General features: G+C 40.7%; 1 protein-coding gene across 1 annotated transcript in view; it reads left to right on the top strand.

Annotated features, from left to right (window-relative positions):
- The window catches only part of DNM3 (dynamin 3), a 421,129-nt gene that overhangs the window by 33,632 nt on the left and 365,452 nt on the right, over positions 1-22,045 (top strand). The window contains exons 6-9 of the mRNA XM_089668875.1: positions 947-1,107; positions 3,262-3,404; positions 10,766-10,901; positions 19,179-19,246. Of these exons, the coding sequence (XP_089525001.1) occupies positions 947-1,107; positions 3,262-3,404; positions 10,766-10,901; positions 19,179-19,246 (508 nt within the window). The remainder of the gene's footprint in view (positions 1-946; positions 1,108-3,261; positions 3,405-10,765; positions 10,902-19,178; positions 19,247-22,045) is intronic.

Raw genomic sequence — 22,045 nt, forward strand, 5'->3', positions numbered from 1 at the left:
GGAAACTGGAGTACCTGGAGGATACTGACACAAGCACAGGGAAACGTGCTAACTTCATGCAGATAGTGTCCTGGCTGAACGATCCCAATTACTGCTTACTTTCTAACCACTAAGCCACTGTGCTGCCACCTATACTTGCAAAATGCTGTTAATTTTGAGTATAATTAATTAAAATTAAAGTATTTTAAAAATCAATATCTAAGAATTATTTATTAATTGTATAGATGAGAATGTCATTTTTTTATAAATAATGTCAAACTATGGGGTTGATTTACCAAAATCTGGTGCAGTTGTGCTTGATAGCCAATCGGCTTCTAACTTCAGCTTGTTCAGTTAAGCTTTGACAATAAATCCTGGAAGCTGATTGGTTTCTATGCAGAGCTGCACCAGATTTTGCACTCTCCAGTGTTATCAACCTCTATGTGTGTGTTATTGTATGCCTGTCAGTTCAGTCTTTTAACAGTTTAAGTTCTCATTCATATGGGCGTACTACAGCATACACCCATGTAAGGGCCAAATTTGAGCACATGATGATTCACAAGTGTTCTGTGCATCTCAGTGCAGTTAGTCCCATTCATGTCAGTTGAGATGCAGCAGCTACACAGACATAGCCACTGCTCCCAATTTGACAGCCTATGCAGGTGCACAGCCCTGAACACACACTGGCTGTGATTGAGACAGAAACCTGCATGGTAGTCACATTGGGATCAGTGGTTAAGTCCATGCAGCCGCTGCATCCCAATTGACATGAGTGGGACTGCCTGCGTGGGGATACACACAACACCAGTGCATCCGCCTGCGGGCAAACATGACGCATTGGCCCTCACATGGGCATGCACTGTCGTACACCTGTGGGATTGAGACCTTATAGCGCTTTTTTCTTACTTGGATGCCCTGTATTTTGGGATTTTAATACAATTTAATACGTGTCTTTGTGCACTCTCAGGTTATGTTGGTGTTGTGAATCGTAGCCAAAAAGATATTGATGGTAAAAAGGATATTCAAGCTGCTTTGTTAGGAGAAAAGAATTTTTTCCTTGCTCATCCAGCCTACAGGCACATGGCAGATTGTATGGGAACATCGTACCTCCAGACAGTCCTTAATCAGGTAAAACTTCATTGTGAACATTTTTCTGTAACCTCATGGTTTAGGAATATCATTATTCAATCATCTTCTCTGAAGAGATACTGGTTATGTGCTTTATGGAGTGATGCAAAAGTATACCGTATATTAGATAGTGGGACTAGTTTTTAGCATTTAGTTTCAGTAAATAAGTACCTAAATATAGTGCCACGCTTTACGCTTTCTAATCAAACTATCACAATCCCATTTGCATAATGATCACATAAACATTAAACAAATAATAGTGCCCATAAAAGTCTCTCAAACATATATCTTGTGTCTTTTAAAATGCTTCTTTGTAATATAACACCAATAAGTGCTCCGAAAAACATCCACCTTTAGTTCATCCACCACCAGATCTGCCCTCACTTGGACACCGTACATGAAATGCAAGTGCTCTCACTTGGAGACCATACATGAAATACATGGTCATAGCAAGCTTGTGTCCCCCTCAGTGGACTAGTTGGTATCTCCAAGATGTTACTGGAACTCTTCACTGATGGTGGGTTCCCTCTTTTGGCTTTCAATACTGCTCCCCCTTTTCCTTCCTTTCCAAGCAATGCACTCCCTGGTATGAACACTCCAGCTCTCCTCTGTTCAGCACTACATAAAAGAAATTACTAAAATAGCGCTTTTTCCTTATTAAAATTTATTCCATTCCCAGAATGTAGAAACACACTCACTTGAACTAGGTGCTAAATCGCAGCAAATACTGCCAGCATTAGTTTTACAGATACAATAGAGGTATATTTCAATATTTTTCTTACCTGTTAATGCTACTAAATGTTGTGATGTCGTTCAGCAAGCCCCTTTCCTACACGTTTCATCACAGGCAACTGTGAAACTGCAATTGCAATCCCTGTACTTGTAAGGAGTTTTATGGGTGATGTTTTTTTTCCTGTGGTATATTATAGCTCTGGTAACAAAGCCGCATTAGCAAGGAAGGTTTGAATGTATGCTGCCTAATGTGGTCACTCTTCATCATGTCACAGTTGAGTGGATATGAGTTAACAAAATTAAGGAAAAAATATAGGTCCTGTGCTCGTGTGCAAAGGCAAACGCAAGCGTTGGTCCCGTACATATATGTAAACAGCGATCGCACCATACATGTGAGGTATTGCCGCGAACGTCAGAGCAAGAGCAATAATTCTAGCACCAGACCTCCTCTGTAACTCTAAACGGGTAACCTGTAAAGGCTTATAAAGTGTTGTCTATAGAGATGTTTAAATACCGATGTTTGGTGCCATTTCACAAGTATGCACAATCTTAAACCGTGACATGTTTGGTTACTATTTACTCAACGCAACGCCATATTTTATATTTTACAAAATAATTGAGTATTATATTGTTTTTGTGTGCATGAAAACATAATAAAGTGTATTTTTGCATTAGTGTGTAAAATTGCGTTCGGAAAAAACGCTGCGCAAATACCATGTGACATATAAATTTGCAGAACCCACCATTTTATTCTCTAAGGCCTTTTCTAAAAAAATATATTGTTTGGGGGTTCTGAGTTCTAGCAAAAATACACGTTTTTACTTGTAAACAAAAAGTGTCAGAAGATGGCCAGGTCTTATAGTGGATAACGCCTGAAGTCTCTTTTGATGTTGGGCCTCTTTATGTGGCTAGACTGGGAAAAAGTCTCACACATGTTGTATCCCATACTCAGGAGGAGTAGCAGAATGTGTTTTGAGGTGTAGTTGCAAGTATGCCTATGCCAGGTGTGAGAAATAACTTGTTACTCTGACATTTCAGTGGGAAAAATAGTACATTTTATTTAATTTCTTCATTTTCCAAAATGTGGAAAAAATGACAACTTCAAAAAACTTGCCATGCCTTTTACTAAATACCTCAGACTGTCTACTTTCCAAAAAGGAGTCATTTGGGAGGTATTTGTACTGTTGTGGCATGTTAGAGCCATCAGTACATCAGGTGAAAAAAGTTGAGAACAAAATGCAAAACCTGGTAAAAACACTGCAAAACCGCAAAAACATACTTCAAAAGCTCTGCAAAACAGACAAAAAGCACAATGCATTTATGTGAACCAGGCCTTATAGATGCTAGTCAGTATAGTCCCTGTTACTGATGATCTCACCTCTATTAATTGCCTCCTATTTCTTTTTCTTTTTTTTTTTGAAGCAACTCACCAACCACATACGTGATACGCTACCAGAGTTCAGGAGCAAACTACAAGGTCAGCTGCTTTCCTTAGAACATGAAGTTGAAGTTTACAAAAATTTTAAAGCAGAGGATCCATCAAGGAAGACAAAAGCATTGCTGCAGTATGCACATTTTTCTTTTCTATGAAAAATTCTAGTTTTCCAATTAACACAGTTTATGTATTTCTTAAAACATTGTAAAGATCAAAGTATGCAGTCAGTAGGCAAAAAAAGCATGATTATTGTATTATACTGTATAATATTTTCATGTTTACATGTCACAACAGATGCAAAAGCTATTAGAAGTAGACATGTGCCAAACAAAAAAATTAATTTTGTTTCATTTCAATTCAAAATCTAACAAATTTTGTGTAATCCCTTTTTGGGATTAGTTTTGTCAATTCGTATTCAAATTCAATTCAATTTGAAAACATTTTGACCAAAATTTGAAAAGTTGTTCACATTCAAAATTGGTTCAACCAAATTCAAAATGAATTCAACAAACTTCGAAAAGTAATTCGAAAATTGAAAAGATTTTGGCTGAATTTGAAAAAATTTGACCGAATTTGAAAAGTAAAGCTGGCCCAACCATTGTAGATTTTCATCTGAGAATATTCATTCCAAGAATATTTGTTTGATTTTCTAACCGTTAGTGGGGTCAAATCGATGTTTGTTTTCGACGGCAGTGACAGAAAAATTCGACGGGGAAGTTAGGAAAACTTCTCGATCAAAAGAATTTTTGGCCAGTGTATGTGGTGATTGTTCAGATTAATTTTAAAATCGAATGTTAAAAGCAAAAGACAATTTTCAAATGACATTCGTACATTCATCAAATGTGCAAAGAATTTTCGTTTTTACGAATATTCTCGGCTGAAAATGTACATGTGTATGGCCAGCCTAATGCCCCGTACACACGATAAGAAAATCGTACAAACATTTTTGTACAGGGACCAATCGGCCGATCGGATCGTTAGTACACAGCTTTTGAGATCTGATCATGACAATATCCGAAGGGACAAGCAGAAACATGTTTCTCGTACGATACCAGATCGTACAATTTTTGTTTATTCAGTACAGTAGTCGTCCGAAAATACAATACAAATACATGACATCACTTTTAAAATTATTTTCTTTCGTACAAGAATTTTTGTATCTTTAGTAACGTTTTCACTTTCGATGTGAGACTAGCAGGCAAAAACACCGGCCAATCATTTGTCCGATGTTCTCATTGTGTGTATGGGGCTTAAGACTGGCCATACACATGTACATTTTTGGCCGAGAATAATAATTTCAGGAATATTCATTTGATTTTCTAATCATTAAGCTGTCCATACACGTATACATTTTCATTTGAGTATTTTCGTTTCATCAATATTCGTTTGATTTTCTAATCGTATTTTTGTTTTAAAATTTGAGTTTAGAACGGAGTTCCAGTGAAGATTAAAAAAAAATAAATAAAAGTCAGCAGCTTCAAAAACTGTAGCTACTGACTTTTAAAAAACAGACACTCACCTGTCCCTCGATCCCGCAGTGTCCTCCCTGCAGTCCGTTTCACTGGCCGCCCTGTGTTCCTGGCGCCAGCATCTTCAGTGTGGGCACCAGGCTGTGACAGCTTGCGGCTTCACAGCCGGGTGCTCACTGTGCATGCGCGAGTAGCACTACCCTTTGTGAATAGTCCCATAGTCTTTTGGGATCTATCACGTGTCCCAGAAGACTATGGGGAGAGAGGGATGAGGACAACTTCCACTTCCGATTGCCTAGATGTTCGCAAAGGAAGTGGAAACGGGTACCTGTCAGTTTCGGGTACCTGCTCCCCCCCACTCCCCAAAGGTGCCATTCCTTAATGGGGAGCGGGGGACCAGTCCTTAAAGCAGAACTTTTCCTTTTGGCTTCAAATTTGTTTTTAAATGTTTGTTCGATTTTGGTTTTGATTTTGTTTTCGAATTTGTTTTCGATTTTGTTTTCGAATCGAATTTCAGCCGAATTTCGTTTCGTTATTTCGAATTTGTTTAAATTCGTTATATTTGCAATTCGGAATTCTGATACATCCGAATCTCCAAATAACAAAAAAATGTGTCCAAAATTCGATTCGGAATGAAACAAACTGCACATGTCTAATTAGAAGAATGAAAAAGAATAGTTTTGCCTTACTATTTAAATTCTGTATCGCCTAGATTGTTTAGTAGGAGTTGTTTAGTTTGGTCCTCATCCACAGTCTGTTCATCTGTGTACTAAACATTTAGTTTTTGCTGGTAATAGAATTGTAATTTATTCTGCACATAATGAGGTTGCTTTATTAAAGGCAAATAGGCTGTTCACTTAGCAAAGGAATTTTCACTGTACAAGGGAGTTTTCAACAGTAGTAGTAGTACAGCGCTGAGCAAACCCTTTGGCGCTATGTAAACTCGATATAATAATAATATCAGTACCTTTTGGTTCTCCATTGGCCAGCTTAATTTCCAATTTGTTAGCCTACCCTTTAGCTTAACCACACCTCCCAGAGTTTTTACTTAAAGTGTAATTCCAGTCATAACCTAAGATAAAATCTACTCCCACCCCCATTTTAGGCCTAATCTATCTACCCTGTAAAAAAGACTTCTATATTGAAATCGCTCTAGTCCAGTCACATGACTAACTTCAAATGCTGGCTTTAGTGTAGAGGAGGGACAGCCGACAATGGCTGCCTCTTAGTAAGCCTATGGGTGATGTCGTTGTACAGACTCTGCAGCCTCTGCTCTCTCCTCTGAAGCTACCGATGCACGAAACGTGCATGTGCCAAGCTAAAAGGCATAAAAAAAGCCTGTGAAAGCTATGCTGTCATATGTGCATACAGCACGTAAAATAAGTATTGAACGCGTCACCATTTTTCTAAGTAAACATATTTCTAAAGGTGCTATTAACATTAAATTTTCACCACATGTCGGAAATAACCCATGCAATCCATACATACAAAGAAACCAAAACAAATATGTTCAGAAATTATGTTATGTGTAATAAAATTGCCTCTTCTATGAACTCTAATCTTTAGTTGTTTCCACAGATTTTCTATTAGATTCAAGTCATGTGATTGGCTGGGCCATTCTAGCAGCATTCCTTTCTTTCTATGATACTAATTGAGAGTTTCCTTGGCTTTGTGTTTGGGATCATTGTCTTGCTGTGATATCCACCCTCGTTTCATCTTCATCATCCTGATAGATGGCAGCAAATTTTTATCAGGAATGTCTTGGTACATTTTTCCATTCATCCTTCTTTCAATGATATGAAGTTTGCCGGTACCGTATCCTGAAAAGCAGCCCCACACCATGATGTTCTCTCCTCCACACTTCACTGTTGGTATGGTGTTTTTGGGGTGATGTGCAGTGCCATTTGACCTCCAAACATGGTGTGTATTATGGCATCCAAAGGGTTCCATTTTGCCCTCATCTGACCAGACTATATTCTCCCAATATTTCACAGGCTTGTCTAAATGTTTGCAGCAAACTTTAAACGAGCTTCAGAATGCTTTTTCCAGCAGTGGAGTCTTGTGTGATGAGCGTGCATACAGACCATGGTGGTTGAGTGCATTACTTATTGTTTTCTTTGCAACGGTTGGACCTGCTAATCCCAGGTCTTTCTGAAGCTCTCCACAAGTGGTCTTTGGCTCTTGGACAACTGTTCTGATAATTCTTATCACTCCTCTGTCAGAAATCTTGCGAGGAGCACCTGGTCATGGCCCATTTATGGTAAAATGATGTTCTTTCCACTTCCGGATTATGGCCCCAAAAGTGCTCACTGGAACATTCAGAAGTTTAGAAATCCTTAGAAATCTCGAGAAAGCTCTTTGCTTTTACCCATCATGAGATATTTCTTGTGTGATACCTTGGTAATGAGACTCCTTTTTAAAGGCCATCAGTTGAGAGAGAACTGATATTAATTTGCACAGACAAGGGGCAGGATTGCTTTGTAATTACTGATAAGTTTCAGCTGGTGTCTTGGCTTTCCATGCCTTTTTTGCACCTCCCTTTCTTCATGTGTTCAATACGTTTTCCCTGTGTCACTCCATTTTATTACACATAATTTCTTGGCTGCTTCTCTGAATAATGCTGTCCTTGCCCGTCCTGTCAGTTTATGTGGACAGCCATATCTTGGTAGGTTTGCAGTTGTGCCATACTCTTTCCACCTTCAGATGATGGATTGAACAGTGCTCTGTGAGATGTTCAAAGCTTTGGATATATTTTTATAACCTAACCCTGCTTTAAACTTCTCCACAACTTTAACCTCTGACCTGTCTGGTGTTGTCCTTGCTCCTCATGATGCTGTTTGTTCACTAATGTTCTCTAACAAATCTATGAGGGCTTCACAGAACAGCTGTATTTATACTGAGATTAAATTACACACAGGTGGACTCTATTTACTAATTAGGTGATTTTGAAGGCAATTGGTTCCACTAGATTTTAGTTAGGGGTATCAGAGTAAAGGGGGATGCATACAAATGCACGCCACACTTTTCAGATATTTATTTGAAAAAAAATGTTGAAAACCATTTATCATTTTCCTTCTCCTTCACAATTATGTGCCACTTTGTGTTGGTCTATAACATACAATCCAAATAAAATACATATATGTTTTTGGTTGTAAATATGACAAAATGTGGAAAATTTCAAGGGGTTTGAATACTTTTTCAAGGCACTGTATAGGCTGCTATTGCTTAACTCTCCTTTGGAACATGTCTTTTGTATGACTGTCACCAACTTCAGTCATGTCAGAAAACTTTATCTGCATGGTTATTCTGGGTCAGTGATCGAGAAGGTGTTAAACTGAGAGAATCCGCAGCCTGAAAATTATTGATTATATGAGGTCAGCAACTATTGTGAATAAATTACATGCATCGTAAATGAAATGTTACATTTTATTCTAGTTACATGATCATATTGATATGGTAAAAATGACTGGATATAGAAGGTTTTATTTTGTTATAAGGAGTTCTGGGTATGATCACCTTTTAGCACTATAATTTTATCAGTTGGAAAATTGTCCATGATTCTGGGAGCATTCATACTTCCCTAAAAAGAATCCCTGTTGTAGATCCTTCTTTATTCTAACCAGAAAGAAGGACTTGTCTTCTAAGGGGAGTGTGAAAAGGGAATCACATACACAGCTAAAGGCCTTTAGGGCTTGTTCATGCCATAGAAATGCAGTCCAGGTGCATTCCAGATACGTTTCTGCATATGCATTTTTGCACTTTTTTATGCATTTTGGTGAATCTTTTCTCTTTTTTTTTTTTTTCTCCAACTTGAGCCTAGGTTCACTTTTGCCCGCAGTCTGCGGGCTGGTTGCAGGTGTAGGAATTGCAACCGCCCACAGCCAAGTCACGCTGCTCCTACGGAACACGTAGAGCTGCCATTCATTGAATGGCACCCCTATGCATCTCAGCCCCCAGCATGTTTGCAAGTGCGGGAACTGCAGGGAAAAGACCATATGGTTTTCCTGGGGCCACGTTTTTAAAAAGTCACATGAACCTTTTTTTTTCGGTAAACGCAGGCACAGAAGCTCATTCAAGTATATGAGCAGCCATGCCCAAGCTAATGCGGGCTGCTTGACCTGTAGTGTGAACCGAGCCTAAATAAGGACATGTGTTACTGTGCGTTTTTAATGCGTTTTACCACGTTCCAGTATAGTTCAGTGCAGATAAAATGTAGCATGTTCTACTTTTTTTTTCCCTGGAACTGGAACTGACCACACTGGTTTGAAGTATGTCATTGCAAACCATTAAACCTACTATTCATGCATTTTTTCTGCAGAAAAAATGCACTGGACTGCATGTGGTGTGAACTGGCCCTTAAGACACCCCTTACAATAACCCAGATCCTGAGCTGAAGTCCTGGCCTGTGGTCAGTAGAGGCTTTTGGATGATCACTGGCAGTTACTGCAATAGTGTGGTAAACCTTTGTAAGGCTGTTACAAATGTACATTTACAACGCAGAGCTGTGTTAGGAATCGTTCACAAGCGTGGCAGCCCTTGTCGTCCCTCTGAAAAGCAATCTGTAGTGGATTGATTTTATAGGGCTTTTGACAGGAAGCTTGGAGGCGATAAATCACCTTCTCACTTCCTGTTTCTCCAAAAAAAAGGTTGACTCACCGCACCACAATGCATGCGCTTCTTTAGGTGGGTAGTCAGGTGGCGGTAACACCGCTGCTCAACTGCCTGCCTTTACCACCTCCTATGTGAAGGAGCCTTTAATGCAGATCTTATTTTCCCTTTCATCTAATCAGAAACTGGATCTAAACTTTTTTCAAAAAATATTTTTGTAATTAAAACCCAAGTTAATTTTAACATCTTATTAATTTTAGCATGCAGATATTTTATTCCTTTCATTGCATATTGTAATGTTGTATTAAAACATTAACATCATTATTTAAGTAAAAAAAACCTTTTATGCAATTTGCAATTGTCTTCAGCATGTGTACTACTAGCAGTATCATTTTAGTGTTGAGATAATCAGAGAAACATTAGTACATTGTATATACAGTAACACTAGCTGTTTTATAACCATAATTGATTCTGTTTTGTACCTTTTAATGTGCATAGAACATAAAGTATTACTAAACCCAGGACCCTGCATTCACTATATCTGGTCTCCCACAGCACACAGAACATGGACATTTAATTATTTTAGTAAATATAAACTGCTAAATACCTTTTCTCATCAGCAGCTAGAGCAGTCTTGTAACTTCTATTAGTGTCCAGCAGAGTACTGGTTAAAGCTTGTAGGAGGACTTTCCATTCTGCTTTAGGAGGATACAGGACCCCTGACCTCTGTCTGGACAGTGCTGATTGGCTCTGTGCTGATCACATGCACTCTCCCAAGAAAAAAAAAAAATCTCTCTCGCAATACACACCAAACTGAGCATGTGCAAAGTGACTCCACACCATATGTCTTCTCGGGAGATAAGAGGGGGGGGGGGGCATTGGAAGAAGGGGAGGATAAGAGAAGACAGGATCAAACAGTGTTTTTACACAATACAGAGGATTAACGCCTTAGGTTCGACAGTGAGTATAACCAGCATGCTGTACTGCATATACAGACTGATTTTACTGTTGTGGGTTTAGTAACACTTTATCTCTTGGAAGGCAATAATACTATAAGAAAATCTTGTTGGCTCCCCATTCCACCAATGGTACCTATGGTATCAATAATGCAGTTATGGTATTGTAATGACAGTTATTACCAGATCAGTGAGCTTTTAGCTGAAATGTAAGTATTGGTATGGCCTATGGAAGGTACACAGCTGCTAGTTCTGAAGTGATTTGTATATGTGTAGTCTGTACTCATAATACAACATATCTTCATATATACATTTGATGACATGATATGTAAACAATCAATCATTCTTTGTAAATATAATATCACATTCTTTAGAATTCATTTTTGCATGTGACTGCTCAACAGTAATTGTACAGATGCTCCAAAATGAGTCGTTCTCTTCATGTTCATATTTTTAAGAATGATCCAACATTTTGCACAAGATTTTGAAAAGAAGATAGAAGGGTCGGGGGATAAAGTGGACACTCTAGAGTTGTCTGGCGGTGCCATAATTAATCGGATATTTCATGAACGCTTTCCATTTGAGCTGGTAAAGGTATAGACCTACATATTATATAACTAGTTGTTCTGATGTTTAGTATTGTCTGTTGTCAATGTAATCATGAAAATAATGTCAGTAACCAAACAAACCATAGCCCAATCATTCAAACCTCCCGTGCTAAGCTTCCAAGAGGTCAAACTCTACTAAACGGCATTATGTTCAATTACAGCATTAAAGGATATGTTCACCTTTGGGAGCATGTTACATGTTCCACCTGTTTTTAGGGGGGAACATGTAACATGTTCCCAATGCTGCAGCTGCTGCCTGACCCCCCTCCCTGTGACAGCAGTACAAGGAGAAGTTCCACTTCGGAAAAATAAAGTGCCCAGGTGTTGAATACTAATTGGTGAACTTCGTGCAAAAATGACAGGTGCTCCTCTGTGCTCAATCGGTGCCACATATAGACGTGCACTCAGCGTTAGCTGTGGACCACCTATCTTTAGGTTGGTCTTAAGCGCCTGGTTAGGGACTAGCCCATTGCGTGATGGCAAGAATGGCACCAACATTAATTCCTGGGAATCATGCGATCTGGCTGATAGTAACCAATAGAATGATGACCAGCGTGGAAATAAATGACTGTGTAGTTTCAAAAGAGCCTTTTTAAACTTTCTCCTCTCCTCCCAGGCAGTAATCCAAGTTTCAGCATTTCGATCAATGGATCGTCATCAGGAAGTGCACTTCCTGATGACGATCCATTGATCGAAACCGGTCAAGGTTTGATGATGCAACTTCTGCTGACGTCATATCCGCCTTTTGGAACGCTGTGGCCATCTTGTTTCCTATTCACAGGCAGCAAGGCTGAATACACGGAGTGCCAGGTTATGGGCACTTTGCTTGTGAGTTTTATTCTTATAATTTCTCCCCATCATTAAAATTTTTTATGGTTGTACACTATGGGATGTTTGCTTTTGTTTCTGTTCACATGCTGAAATTTGGCTTACTGCCTGGGAGGAGAAAGTTTAAAAAGGCTCTTTTGAAACTACACTGTCATTTATATCCACGCTGGTCATCATCCTATTGGTTACTATCAGCCAGATCGCATGATTCCCAGGAATGAATATTGGTGCCATTCTTGCCATCACGCATTGGGCTAGTCCCTAACCAGGCGCTTAAGACCAACCTAGAGGTAGGTGGTCCACGGCTAATGGTGAGTGCACATCCATGAGGGGCACCTATTGAGCACAGAGGAGCACCTGTCATTTTTGCAATTAAATTTTCACCAATTAGTATTCAACACCTGTGCACTTTTATTTTTCCGTATTGGGACTGAATATTACAATTATTCACTTTGTATATGTGTAGCAATATTACTCATGGATTGTCAGATTTAATGGACTTAATTTATGCACGGTCCACATGGTATTTTGTTTGTTTTTGTGTTATTGGTTCACAAATTAGGACTACAGTGTATACTTATCAGAGTTGCATGAATATCTATTCCAAAGCGCAACAGCACTATATTTTATTTACAAGGAGAAGTTCTCCATACCAGCTGTCACTTTTTGAATGAAGCGTGGCCGTACGGGGCTCCACCCACACGGCCGCATTATTCATTCACAGAGTTCTGTGAATTAATGAACTACAAGTCCTGACAGCCTTGGTGGCTGTCTACTTGTAGTTCTCAATGAACTACCACAGCAACATGGAGGTCTGTGGTGGTCCATTGATTCATCCTGTCAGTATATCTGCTTGCCCATACATCCTGTACAGGCAAGCAGATATACTGACAGGTCTGTAGGAGACCTGCCTGGCACCAGTGATCTACTGATCGCTGGTGCAATGGCTTGCGGACTTCTGCAACCAAAAATAATAAATGCACATTTTTTTACAAGAAAAAAAAATGTGTATTTAATTTTTGGGTCAAAAGATGAACTTCTCCTTTAATGGCTGTCCCATTAGAGAAACTTGAGAAATACAACAAAATTTGGTCTCCATGGATAGCCTATTCACAACCCAATCTGAGAGCCCTGATGATGAGCAGAAGTTTAGCCAACACCCAGTGATGGGGGATTTCTCCTCCTGTCCCCATTAATGTGCTACCCCCCACACTGGTTTATTGAAAATGCTGTTTTTCCTGACAGGAGAAAATGAGCATTAAAAACTCACCTAAGCTTTTTTTCAAAGCAATTTAGGCAAGATTAGCAGCATTTGGTGTTTGGGCGTTTATTTCACTGGCCAGAATTTTAATTTACTCTAGCCATTGAAATGAATAAACTTTGAAGTACTAAATGCAACTAGTGCTTAGGCGTATTTATTGTTATTTATGCCCAAAAGCTCCTCTCCTTAATGCGATTCGTCTGCATTCAGGAGAAGGAGCTTTGACTGCCTCTAAACTCTGCGGCTTCTAAAGTCCTGTAAAAGCCTGTGTCCATGGACACATATGCTTTTATTGAGATGCGTTCAGGGGCTTAGAAAACAAAAAGCCTAAACCCTCAAAAACATCAGTTTAGGACTAGCCGCGTGCATGGGACCAAACAGACATTTGACATTTTTCAGCCCATAAAAGCACCTGTAGGTTAGCTGATGTGTCCATGCACATATAGGCATTTACAGGCATATTAGAAGAGGAGCATTTAGATCAGGGGTCTCCAAACTATGGCCCTTCAGCTGTTGAAGTACTACAAGTCCCACATTGGCTCTGTCTCTTGGGGTCTTGCCTTTGGCTGTCAGAGTCTTGTAAGGCCTCATGGGACTTGCAGTTCTTCAACACCTGGAGGGCCATAGTTTGGAGACCCCTGATTTAGAGGTTTAGAGGAGCTCTTGGGCAGAAAAACCACTGAATGCGCATAAAAGCTTGTCAACGAATTTAAACGTGCCTAAACACTAGGGGGGAAATGAAAGTGCTAGTAAACTCTCATTTTTTATTTTTACCTATAGGTAAACATACAGTAAAGCTTACCAGTAGGTAAAGTGAATATCTGCGAAACGTGCACCATTTAGGAGAAATTCTACCGAGCAGCAGTTGGTGACGTCACCGGTGCATGTGCTCTGAAAGAACACGCATCCATGGGAGTGACGTCATCGCGGCTCGGCCAGTTAGCCGGAGTAGAGCTCAGGAACCTGGAAGGGAGAACGGGTAAAGATGGAAGCCCTGTCAGCAGGAAGAGCATGTCGCTGGAGGGCTTCATTTCAAATAAGTCTCTCATAATGTGCTAGTATGCAGTGCAGGGGGAAACCTTTTTTTTTTTAATTTTTACTACCGCTTTAACTAAAACTGGTGCACACGGAATCTGGTGCAGTGGTGCATAGCAACCAATCAGCTTTCAGATTATTGTCAAACCCTAAATAAACAAGCTGAAGATAGAAGCTGATTGGATACTATGTACAGCTTCACCAGATTCCTGTGTGCATCAGTTTTAGTAAATCTCCACCCCACCGTGTTTAGCGCTTGAGTATTCATTCATTCCAGTAGTCAGAATAAATTAATATTCTAGTCATTGGAATCCATGAACACCCAAAAACTTGATGTGCCTAAGCGCATCTAAACACATGTGCAAAGCTCAGCTTTAGCCTGGGTTCACATATGTGCGGTGCAGTGCATCGCCTGTGATCCGCTCAGGAACCGCAATGCATTTGTGTGCGGTGTGATTGGAGCCATACATTTTGTATGGCTGTATTCGCACTGCACCCGCACCAAAAATGTGCAGGACTCTTTTTTGGGTCCACACTAGAATCAGATTGCGCCACGTTTTGCGCACCACTTTCAGGGTGTTGTTAACTTAACATAGACACCTGCAGCGGTTCACATGAACAGGGTGCAATTCTGATGCAGTGTGGAATTTGCACTGAAAATGCTGCAAATTCTGCACCGCATCAGTGTGAACCAGGGCTGAGGTGAGTTTTTTTAAGTTGCCTTTTTCCTGTCAGGAGCAAAGGGATCCAGGGGGAATAAAAACATTCTGTGTGCATGAGGCCTAACTCTCTCTCCTGCTCAGTTCTCTCATATTTCCTTTAGTTGATGCAGATACAGCTCATTATCATACCAAAACTACTTGGGACCCCATGCGGCCCCGTTTTAGTCCTACTTTACAAAATATGTAAAGAGGTATTAAATTCCAGATCTGCATATGCTACAACTCTCATAACTAGGAACACTGGATTCCCTACTCAGTAATGCCATTCTCACTCTTTATCATTTCAAAAGGGTCATACACAGGGGTGGACTGACAACTCATGGGGCCCCCGGGCAACAGGGGATCATGGGGCCCCTGTGTCCTTGCCCAAACTCAAAAATGTCTATGAAAAAGGTACCAGGGGCATCTCATGGGGCCTCTTACTGACCCCGGGCCCCCGGGCAGTGCCCGAGTTTCCAAATGGTCATTTCTCCCCTGGTCATACATTATTTTGATACTTCATAATTGATCTGCATACCTTGTATTGACATTGTACCATTGAACTGAGCATGTCTATGTACTTACCGACTTTATTTGCCTTGCATTTGTCAAAAAGCTTAATAAAATTTATTGAACATGGAAATAAATATCAGTATTGCTTACACTGTTTCATATTTAAGGGATGGGATAAAAGAATTAGGATATTCATGGTTTCAAGGTTTTATATTTATAAAAAAATAGACATTTGAATGGCATAGCATACTGATGCCTGATGTTCATATATGAATGGTGGCTGACAGGAAACTGCAGAGTTTCTTACAGCCAATGGGGAGGAAACATGAGGTGAGAAAAGTCATGCACTTGTGTAACTCATCCTGTGTAAAAATCCCAGTGGGAATTGTTCTATTCATTTCCTTTATGGAAACATCAGTGGGAATGCATGGATATTGTTAGAAAGCATCTGTATTATTGGTAGTACATAGTTACATAGTAAGTCTGGCTGAAAAAAGACAAAGGTACATTCAGTTCAACCATAAAAAAAAAGGTATAATCCTATACCCACAGTTGATCCAGAGGAAGGGAAAAAAACCCCCAGCAAAGCATGATCCAATTTGCTCCTGCTGGGAAAAAAATTCCTTCCTGATCCCCCGAGAGGCAATCGGATATTCCCTGGATCAACTTTACCTATAAATGTTAGTATCCAGTTATATTCTGTGTATCTAAGGGCTCGTTCACACTTGGCTGTTTTGCCAACGCTTGCCAAACGCCCCTATAGCGTTTGGCAAGCGTTGGTTCGGCGTTGGAAAGAGCGTTTTTTAACTCTCGGCAAACGCTCCGCAAACGCCGCATGCGCGGTTTAGCGGCGGTTGCTAGGCGTTTGCCGAGCGTTAATGACGCCCCACAAATGCCTATAATGCAGTTTGAGTGGTGTTACCGCTCCGCAAACGCCCCGCAACCGCGTCGCAACCGCGCCGCAAACGCTGGCCGGGGGTTTGCGGAGCGGCACCATAGACGAGAATAGGAGGCTTCAACGCCTCCTGACTCGTCCAGAGGCGTCCGCTTTGCCGCGACGCGACACAAACGCTCCCGTTAGAACAGCACCATGTGCTGTAATGTGCAGAATTGGCAGAGGCGTTTGGGAAGCGGTAAAAACGCTTCCCAAATGCCTCTCTGTCGCCTGCACACAGCGCTAGTGTGAACGTAGCCTACGAAACAATCCAGGCCTTTTTTGAAGCAATCCACTGAGCTGGCCAGAACCAACTCTTGAGGGAGTCTATTCCACATTAGTAGCATCACTTGAAAATAATGCATATGCTGCCAGGCCAGATCACCACAGTGGTTTATAACAAAGTCCTATAAAATGCTGAGTTTTTAGTTAGATTTTGTATTTTATTGATGTTCTTAAAGCGGTATTACACCCTGTTACGCCCAAACAAAACTGTATTAAATTGTAGGTTATCATTTCTTAGATGTGATGACTGCATTCGTTTTCTTTTCAGACTTTTTCCTTTATTTTTAACCTGATGATCCAGCCAGTAAGTCTGTTATTTTTCAACTTCCTTTAACAGACCAAGCTCTCCAGGCAAAGTAGTAAATATGGGGTTGACACAAACCATTTACCACTGACAAGGGTGCTTGCAATGGTCAGCTTTAGTTCATTTATTTAAACCTTTATTCTAAAATGAAAAAAAAAAACTGTTTGCTGTAACTGCTTATAAAGTATTAGCTGGAGATCAGATTCAGTTTGATAATCAAGTCTAACTTAATCTGCTAGTCTAAGGGCTCGTTCACACCATGGTGCAGAGACATCAGCTTTTCTGCACGCATTCAGCAAGGGAAAACTGAAATCAGTTGTTCCCTATGTGCCCTGTTCACACCACAACACTAGTATCAAGTACAGATTTTCTCTGCGCAGGAAACTGCAACGTGTATAAAACTCATTGGAGCGCACATGAAAACTGATGTCTCTGCAAGTGAAACCTGCTCATCAGTTTCCATCAGTTTTTCTTTTCTACATTCAGCTTGGGTTCACATATGTGTGGTGCGGTATATCGATTATGATTCGCACAGGAACCGCACCGCATTTCTGTTCAAATCACATGCGATTTGTATGCGGTGTGATTCGCACCATATCCACACCAAAAATGTACAGGACCCTTTTTTGGGTTCACACTTGAATCGGATTGCATGGGTATTCACACCTATGCAATCCAATTCTGCACATCGCACCGTGTTTTGCTGACCTCTTTTGGGGTGTTGTTAACATACAGACCCGCAGCAGTTTGCATGAACGGGGTGCAATTCTGATGCGGTGCAGAATTCGCACAGAAAACGCTGCAAGTTCCGCACTGCATTAGTGTGAACCAGGGCTTATGGTGTGAACGAGGCCTAACACTACCCTCTCCCCAGACTCACAATGCTGCTGTCCAAAGGTATCTGCTTTACTCCTTTATCCAGAATGCAGACACCCTAAGACAGGAAATGTTACTGGTCAGATCACCAGGTGAAATAAACATTTAAAAAAGCCTAAATAATGAAAACTAATGCAGTCACCACATGTAAGGATTGGTAAGCTGCAATACAGTATATTACAGTTTTGTTTTTTGTTTTTTTAATACCACTTTAACTCAGTAATACATTTTTTTTTATTATTATTTTGTCCCTGCCCCCTTCTTCACAAATGCTAAAAGCGTTACATTTTTCACCTTTCAGTATGTATTTGTGTTGCAAGGAAGCAATTCCTGGTTTCTGGCCTAGGCCTAACTGCTTCCTGGGATTGCCGTGTTACAGCTATTCCAGGAGGCGGTGTGTCACTAAGCCAGCAGTTTGTGGTGCAGGTACATGCATGCAGCTTATTTTTGCTCATGTGCACTAACACAGTGGGCACTATAGTGTCCATCTTGCAGAAGTTAGTGGAACTTGTGCACATGTGCGGGAATCTGCCACTGATCTCTTCCAGCTCCCAAATTTATGAGGAGTCCAGCAGCGCATCAGTGCACAGGTTTGTTTTTTTTTTTTATTTTGCTGCAGAAAAGATGGTCGGGGGAGGATAAGTTCCACTTTACAGTGGTTGTAGCGGCTCTTTTACATTCATGCATTCTATACATGAAGGTAAAAAACCTTCTCTGTGCAGCAACTCCCCCAGCTCCCCCCCCCAATACTCAACACTCACCCAAGCCCCCTATTGATCCAGCGATGTGCACTCGAGTCTCGGTTATCCTGGGACTCCCTCTCCTCATTGGCTGAGACAACAGCAGGAGCCATTGACAGCTGTCCATCACAGTCAGTGAGCCAATGAGAAGAGAGAGAGGGTGGGGCCAAGCCTTGGCTCCATGTGCGAATGGACACAAGGAGCAGTAGGTGCCCCCATAGCAAGTTGCTTGCTGTGGGGGCACCCACCAGGAGGGAAGAGCTAGGAGCTCCAGTGGGAGACCCTAGAAGAGAAGGATTGGGGCTACTCTGTGCAAAACCACTGCACACACCAGGTGAGTAAAACATGTTTGTTATTTTTTTTGTTTTACTTTAAGCCTCTGGCAGGGGCAGACTGACAACTCATGGGGCCCCCGGGCAATAGGGGATCATGGGGCCCCTATGTCCTTGCCCAAACTCAAAAAAGCATATGAAAAAGGTACCAGGGGCATCTCATGGGGCCCCCTACTGACCCCGGACCCTTGGGCAGTGCCTGAGTTTCCAAATGGTCAGTCCGCCCCTGGCCTTTATTATCTCTTTAAGCTAGGTATAAATAAAAAAGATGTCTGGGGTCGCTTTCTCAGTCATTTCACTGTTCCTGTCTAGTCAGAGTGTGAACTATATGTATGTCTATTTAGCGTTTATGGATACGCCCAAACAATAAGTCATTCAGCATTAATACATTTCAGTAAAGATTTTCTGTAGTATTTTAATGCAATCTAACAATATGTGTTAATTATTTCTCTAGGTGGAATTTGAGGAGAAGGACTTACGGAGGGAGATTAGTTATGCGATCAAAAACATTCATGGTGTCAGGTAATATTTGTTATGTGAATACAGTGTTATGTCAGTAAAGCTAAACAAAGATACTGCATTATTATACTTTGGGAATAATTGGTAAAAAGTGTGTTAGCAAGAACAATTTAGGGTCCATTCATAAAGCAGTGGTATATCCGTACCACAGGCATACCTGCAGTGTGTTTAAATAAAGTGAGTAAAGCTCAAAATCCTTATAAAAGCTTTTATTCCCAAACACACAGATGCATTGTGAACAGGGGCAGACTGACAACTCATTTGGCCCCCGGGCAATAGGGGATCATGGGGCCCCTGTGTCCTTGGCCAATCTCAAAAAAGCCTATGAAAAAGGTACCAGGGGCATCTCATGGGGCCCCCTACTGACCCAGGGCCCTCGGGCAGTGCCAGAGTCTCCAAATGGTCAGTCCGCCCCGATTGTGAATAACTTGTTGTTTTTTTTTTTTTTTTTTAATGGTTGAACTGGATGGACTTTTGTCTTTTTTCAGCCAGACTAACTATGTAACACTGCATTCTGTTCCAAATCAAAACATGAAGAAAAATGTTTCAAATTTGTTAGTAATTTAAAGAAAGTGAAGAAAAAGGAATGTTAGGCTGTTCAAAAAATAGCAGTGTCTGCATTTTGCTTTATAAACTCAAACATTTACTGTATAAACTGAAAAATGTTTGAAGATTTAGCATTGCTGTAAATCACTGAATTAATATTTAGTTTTATAAGCACTGTTTCTGCTTCACATTTGTGTTGCATGGAGTCAACCAACTTCTAGCACCTGTGAACAAGTATTCCAGGCCAGGATGATTGCACTGCATTCCACAATTCCTCTGCATTTCTTGGTTTTACCTCAGAAACAGCATTTTTGATGTCACCTCGCAAATTTTCTATTGGATTGAGGTCTGAGACTGGGCTGGCCACTCCATAACGTCAATCTTGTTGGTCGGGAACCAAGATGTTGCACATTTACTGGTGTGTTTGGGATCATTGCCTTGCTGAAACATCCATTTCAAGGGCATTTCCTCTTCAGCATAAGGCAACATGTCCTTTTCAAGTATTCTGATGTATTCAAACTGATCCATGATCCCTGGTATGTGATAAATAGGCCCAACACCGTAGTAAGAGAAACATCCTCATATCATGATGCTTGCGCAACCATGCTTCACTGTCTTCACAGTGTACTGTGGCTTGAATTCAGTGTTTGGGGGTCGTCTGACAAACTGCAGCCCCTAGACCCAAAAAACCAACCTTGCTTTCATCAGTCCACAAAATGTTGCAACATTTCTCTTTAGGCCAGTCAGTGTGTCTTTTGGCAAATTGTAACCTCTTCAGCACATGTTGTTTTTTTCAACAGTGGGACTTTGCGGGGGCTTCTTGCAGATAGCTTGGCTTCACATAGGCGTTTTCTAATTGTAACAGTACTCACAGGTAACTTTAGATCTTCTTTGATTGCCCTGGAGCTGATCATTGGCTAAGTCTTTGCCATTTTGGTTTTTCTTCGATCCATTTGAATGGTAGTTTTTCATTTTCTTCCACGTCTTTCTGGTTTTGGTTGCCATTTTAAAGCATTTGAGATCATTTTAGCTGAATAGCCTGAATAGTTTCTGCACATATACAGTATATAAACATTTTCCCCTCTCCAATCAACTTTTTAATCAAAGTACGCTGTTTTTCTGAACAATGACTGGAACGACCCATTTTTCTCAGATTTTCAGAGAGAAATACACTATACTCATCATGTAAAACGTTTTTTTTAAAGCGATTCTAAAGGTTCTTTTTTTTTTTTTTTTTTTTGTAAAATGACAAACATGCTATACTTACCTACTGTGTGCAGTGGTTTTGCACAGAGCAGCCTGGATCCTCCTTTTCTCGGGTCCCCCACAGGTTTTCCTGGCCCCTCCCTCCTGTTGGGTGCCCCACAACAAGCAGCTTGTTATGGGGGCACCCACTGCTTTGTGTGTCCATTCACACACGAAGCCGTGGCGTGGCCCTGCCCCTCTCTCTGCCTGAGAGGCTGTGATTGACAGCAGCGGGAGCAAACGGCTCCCACTTGCTGTCTCAGCCAATGAGGAGGCAGGGACTCGGGATAGTCGAGTTCACATCGCTCTTGTTCACATCGCTGGATTGCTGGAACCTTCAGCCTTTACAACCACTTTAAATAAGGTCCACCTGTTTGACACCTGTTTTTTCACAGACTGAATGACCTCACTAATTGAACTCCACACTGCTATTATTTTGAACGGGTCCCTTTCAATTAATGATTCAATTACACAGCATCAGCAGCATGCATGTCATGACTGTTGGGTCTGTCGGTTTTCTATTACTCTGCTACACCTGCTAGTAAATTTTTTGCCATGGAGAAATATAATTTATACCAAAAATAGTGATTGATCTGGTTAGTGATGTTGGACTGCTATTATTTTTAACAAAACTGTAAATATAGAGGTTATTTTGGGAAGGGGATTAAAGGAATCAAAAAGCCTTCCAACCAAATTGGTGAATAGGACAGTAAAAGCTTTCTTAGAACAGAAAGTATTCACATGCCTCATTCCATCACATACCCCAAAAATAAGAGGATTATTCCTCATTTCAGGACAATGGGCAGAGCCATGCATATCTCTTTTTCAGGCTTTTTGGCCATCATCAGTACAGTGTATGGAAACCATAACTTCTATGGATTGCATCTTGGGACCCAATAAGACAGTGTGGTGAGGGAATCAAAAGCCTTCCAACCAAATCAGTGCTTTATACACTAAAGTCTTCTTAAAACAGAATGGATTCACATGTCTTATTTCACTACATATTCTTAT

This window comes from Staurois parvus, unplaced genomic scaffold (genome assembly GCF_062004578.1).
Source record: "Staurois parvus isolate SC_StPar_1 unplaced genomic scaffold, SC_StPar_1.0 ptg000066l, whole genome shotgun sequence".
Lineage (NCBI taxonomy): Eukaryota > Metazoa > Chordata > Amphibia > Anura > Ranidae > Staurois > Staurois parvus.